Source organism: Tupaia chinensis, unplaced genomic scaffold (genome assembly GCF_000334495.1).
Source record: "Tupaia chinensis unplaced genomic scaffold, TupChi_1.0 Scaffold143636_1, whole genome shotgun sequence".
Lineage (NCBI taxonomy): Eukaryota > Metazoa > Chordata > Mammalia > Scandentia > Tupaiidae > Tupaia > Tupaia belangeri.
Genome location: NW_006203484.1, coordinates 553,503 through 558,694, shown reverse-complemented (window position 1 = coordinate 558,694; position 5,192 = coordinate 553,503). Strand labels below are relative to the sequence as shown.

The 5,192-nt window shown below is 40.0% G+C and overlaps 1 protein-coding gene across 1 annotated transcript in view; it reads right to left on the bottom strand.

Annotated features, from left to right (window-relative positions):
• The window catches only part of BMS1 (BMS1 ribosome biogenesis factor), a 71,109-nt gene extending 65,919 nt beyond the window's left edge, over positions 1-5,190 (bottom strand). Inside the window, exons 1-3 of the mRNA XM_006164514.3 lie at positions 5,100-5,190; positions 3,191-3,399; positions 1,696-1,886 (exon numbers count right to left, since the gene is read on the bottom strand). Of these exons, the coding sequence (XP_006164576.1) occupies positions 1,696-1,886; positions 3,191-3,366 (367 nt within the window). The 5' untranslated portion in view covers positions 3,367-3,399; positions 5,100-5,190. The remainder of the gene's footprint in view (positions 1-1,695; positions 1,887-3,190; positions 3,400-5,099) is intronic.
• Positions 5,191-5,192: the final 2 nt, after the last annotated feature.

The window sequence follows — 5,192 nt, the reverse complement described above, 5'->3', positions numbered from 1 at the left end:
AGATGCAGATAAAAACCACAATGAGATATCACCTAACCCCTGTCAGAATGGCAAAGATTAAGAATATAAAAGTGATAAGTGTTGGCGGGGATGTGGTGAAAAGGGAACCATCAGACACTGTTGGTGGGAATGTAAACTGATTCAACCACTATGGAGAATATGGAGGTTCCTCAAAAATAGAACTACCATTTGATCCAGCAATCCCACTTCTGGGTATTTACCCAAAGGATAGGAGAACACTCAATCGGAAAAGTGCTTACACATCAATGTTTATTGCAGCATTATTCACAATTGCAAAGACATGGAACCAACCTAAATGTCCACAAACTGATGAAGGGATTGGAAAAGTGTGGCATATATACTCTATGGAATACTACTCAGCCATAAAAAATAACAAGACCCTGGCATTTGATAGAAAGTGGTCAGATATGGAGGATCTATTGCTGAGTGAAGTAAGCCAGGCTATGAAAGATATTGTATGTATCCACTTAATATATATCGACTATCAGTACTCCATGGTAGAGAGCGAAATATTGGAGGACATAAAAGCAGTGAAAGTACTTAACGAGAATAAGACAGTGTGGAATGAGGGGGGGTGAAGAGAAGAGGATAGAGAAAGATGGCAAGAGAACGAATAGAGAGGCAGGACAGGACGTTAGTGGGACACAGATATGGCTTATTACCTGTTGATGATGACATGTATAGTATTCTCAACTGGACTGGTCTGAGAAGTATTTCATGATGGATAAAGTCTTTTTACAAGCAAAATGAGAAATAGTGATTGAGTGTTTTAAAAAAAAAATTGGAATAATAATAATAATGATTGGGAAAAATAATGAAAAGATATTGAATGATGAAGTGGAGAGATTAATGTCTCTATTGACTGACATGCATGGCATTCCCTTTTGAAAAAGCAATGTAATACACTGTAAAGTTATATGTAATCCAATGTAATACAAACAAGATTATGATGATAATAAAAAATAAATTAAAAAAAAGTCAAAAACAAAAAGTCTACTTGGATGAATGAATGAGCTTAATTAGGTAAAATTCTGATTGGACAGGCTTTATGATGACTAAGAGCCTGCTGTTATAGTCCTGCCTTTATCAAACTTTTCCATGTTCTCACTATAGCTAAAAATATCTTCAAACTTAATGGAACAGAATTTCCATAAATAATAATTATTACTAATATTAAGGTAAAAAGAAAATGATTAAGAAGAGATAAAGAAGCCCCAAATAAGAGAAAAGTCTTTATTTGACTATATTATTGCTGTATCAGAGGCTTTAGATTCTACCAGTGCCATTTTGTGAATCTGTTTTATTGTCCCTCAAACTTAGAAAGGTCACCATCTCCCAAAGTAGACAAAAGGGAAAAAACTTCCCTCCACAAGACTGTGGTTTGCTAAAGGGCAAGCAGGTACGCCTGGAGCATAGGTGTTATTTAGCATCTGTCACATAAATGTGCTCATGGTGACCAGGCCAGTCTGTCCAGGTTTGCTGTACCTTGCCATGGAGCACACATGGCAAAGCCATAAAGCAGTTGTTGTCCCTAAAAAATCTCTCCTTTTCTGAAGCTACAGTCAACTTAGTAAAAGAATGGAGATAATACGACCTGACAAACATTTCACTTAAGAAAACAAAAACACACAGTGACAATACCTGCCACATGAGCTCTGTGGCGGCATCCCTTACCTGAAACAATTGTTACAGGGCCTCTGATCTCTGTCAGCTTCTGTCTGGTGAAGTTCCGAATGAGACACTGTATCAAGGTGCTCTTTCCAACTTTTGGGGGTCCCATAACCACTACCACTATTGGTGGGGGTTCTAGTGGAGTTCGATCAACAACTGGAATGTGATGCTTTTTTGTCTTCAAATCCTGAGTCCTATTTGTATTTTTTTAAAAAGTAAATTCACTTTTAAAATATTTTCAAAACATAAAAAAAGATATTACTCTTACAAACACAGATTTTATAAAGAAGATATTTATATAATTAACTAGGTAACTCTTTTTTTTTTTGAGAGGTTTTTGCTATAGGGCATGTGTGCTCGCCAGACAGACAGACAGACAGAAAGCGAGAAGTCACACCCACTGGGGAAATGGCCACACTGTGATCCTTTCTCCTCCATTCTCCTCTAGGGATCTTGGGCACGCATGAACATGTGCCAGGCGTGAGTTTAAGCCACTGGGCCCAGAACTCAAACTGCATTTGACTACATGGGAGTTCAATGACATAGCCATTACGCTAACTGCTGGTCCCAACTTATTAACTCCCTTTTTTGGAGAGGTTTTCGCTATAGGGTATGTGCGCTCGCCAAACAGACAGACAGAGACAGAGAGACAGAAAGTGAGAAATCACCCCCCCGGGGGGGATGGCCACGCCACAGTCTCTTCTCTTTCATCCTCCTCTTGGGCACGCACACACAAGTGCCCGGCGTGAGTTTTAAGCCACCGGGTCCGGGATGTGAACCGCGGTTGACTACGTGGGAGTCCAGCAACATAGCCATTACACTAACTTATTAACTCTTAACTTTTAGTTCCGATCTAAATAACTGCTCCTCAGTAAAGATACAACATCATGACATAAAAAAATATAGTTGAAAATTATACACACTTTAAATCTGAGGGAATGTACTGTAATTTAAAAGAACAGAATCTCTGATTTAAATTTGGCTCTCCTGCTTACTGGTTATATAACAGATAACGTGTTCTCTGAGCCTCAGTTTTCTTATTCATAAAATGAGAACAAGGATAATTCCTACCCTTGTGAGGCACTGGGGATAATTTAATTCAATTATGTTTAAAGTGTACTGCTAGGCAATATAGCAAGGACTCACTATAAACAACTATTTTAATACAGACTTGCAAATTAGTATTTATTACAAATATATGAAAAATATCTAGGAAAAAGCATACTTAAGAACTGCTTAAAGTTTAATAACAAACATTCTATAAAATAAATTTATAAATTCTTTTTTCTGGGTCTCCTGGGCATGACTGGTGTGCAGATGTTAGAAGCAAGGCAGCTTTGATGGAAAAGGCTTTTCATATCTTAATAAAAACCATATGGCATGCATCTCCATGCCGCTTAGAGCCAGACTAGCCTAGTGAATCCAAATAACATCCATGAGAGGGTCCCACCATTAAAAAAAATAAATGGAAAAACCACCAGAATGTGGTTAAACATACCTGTGAAAGGATCGAGCCATTCGGACAGCAGACTGAACTGCAAAAGCTTTGGGGTTTCTTTTCCGGGCATCTTCTTCATCTCCGAGTTGGAGGTCCTGCAGATGCCGTTTCTTTTTCTTCTCAGCTTTGGGCCCACTATTTTTCTTTCTGTGCTTCTTCTGGTCCTTAGTCTCCATAGTGACTATTTACCAACTCACAAAATTTCTAACCTACATGGAATAGGGTAAGGGTGGGAATGTAGATGAAGCATTTTATAATCTAGGCAACAACCAGGGAAAAACAGTAAATGTCATTTATTTTTTTATGAAGAGATGATGTACTTGTTCATCCAACAGAGTTAAAAACTGCTTAATATCCCCAATTTCTCTCTGTCATTAGATAAGTTTATTATGCCACAGTAACAAACTTTTTATGCTTTGGCTACTTTTCATTCTTCTTTAAGAGTTGACGTCTGTACCATCCACTTCTGCCATGATGCAAATATAGTCACCAGCCACATGTGAGTGCTGAGAACTTAAAATGTATCTATGGACACTGAAAAAAATAAAATTTTAATTTTATTTCATTTTTTCCTAAATAAGAGATTTTTGCTATAGGGCATGTGTGCTCACTGGAGACACAGAAAGTCATTTCCTGGGGGGATGGCCAGGCCATAACCACTTATCCTTCATTCTCTTCTTGGGTGCACACACACTTGTGCCCAGCAGGAGTTTTTAATCCACCAGTTCTGGGGCTTGAACACATAGTCAACTACATGGGAGTCCAGTGACATAACTATTACCCTATCTGCTGGTCCCCAATTTTATTTAATTTTAATTAATTTAAATTTAAATAGCTACTTGTGACTAATGGTCGCCACACTGGACAGCTAAGGCCTAGATACCAATTGGGTTAATGAGCAGTGTCTAACTTAAACTAAAACTTTAATTTTAATAAAAAGTTCACAGTATTTTAATGACTCTCCAACACAACAGCAGTACTACTTTTAGTACCTGTTGATTTCATACAACTTCTAAGTTACAATGATCTACCACATACATTAAAAAATTGTAGTATCTATGTGTGTAAAATATGGTTTGTTCTGGATGATACCTGGGGGACACATGACTTTACAGAAACTTTTTACAGTGACTTCTAGGAATCCATGGCTCATCAACTGAGAACTACTGGATTAGTGAGTTGTGTTGTTTGTTTTCTTTTTAAAATAAACTGCATACAATCCAATGGCTCAATCAAGATACTCAATTTCACTTCACTAAATATTTGTTTCTGCCTACAATGTGCTGAACACTGCCAGGACATAGCTACAGCTATGACCTGACTAGCGGAGGCCATTCAAACAAGTATTTCCCTTGCCTTGCAAGAAGGCCACATCAGCGGGCTGAAAAGGGTACTACCGAGGACAGAGGTCAATCAGTTTTCCCAGATACACACACCAGTGGCAAGTTCTCGTATTTCCACATAACGCTGAGGAACACTGGCCCAGAGTTAGCAGAGCTGGGCTCTACGGAAACTTGCTATGATTTAACAGAATATTTATCTTTCCTATTATATTTTAGTAGCTAATTTACACTGTGCCTTCCTCTCTCTCGCCCCCTTCTTTCCCCATCCCCTTTCTCCTCTTTTTGTGGGAAAAGCAGATTTTGAAGTAAGTCAGGTACAGGTGTATCACTTGCTGGGATCACCCCGTCGGGAAGCACCCTCTCCGCCTTACCCTCCCCGTCCGGGCTCTGCAACTCCCCCTGACGTCAGGGCACCTCTCCGGCAGGTACGAAATAAGTCTGCCTAAGGCTTCAGGCGCTCCCGGGGCAAAGGCTACCCAGGAGCTCCTCGAGACCCTCCCAGAGGCTCAGCCCCACAGATCCCAGAGACCCCGCCGCCGCCACCTTCGCCAGCCCGCAGCACTCACCACGTTCACAACTGCTGCGACTCCTCAGGCCCGCATGGACACCGCCGGAAACGGAAGCTTGCCACGAGCAAAGCTGGCCACCAGCCGTAGGGA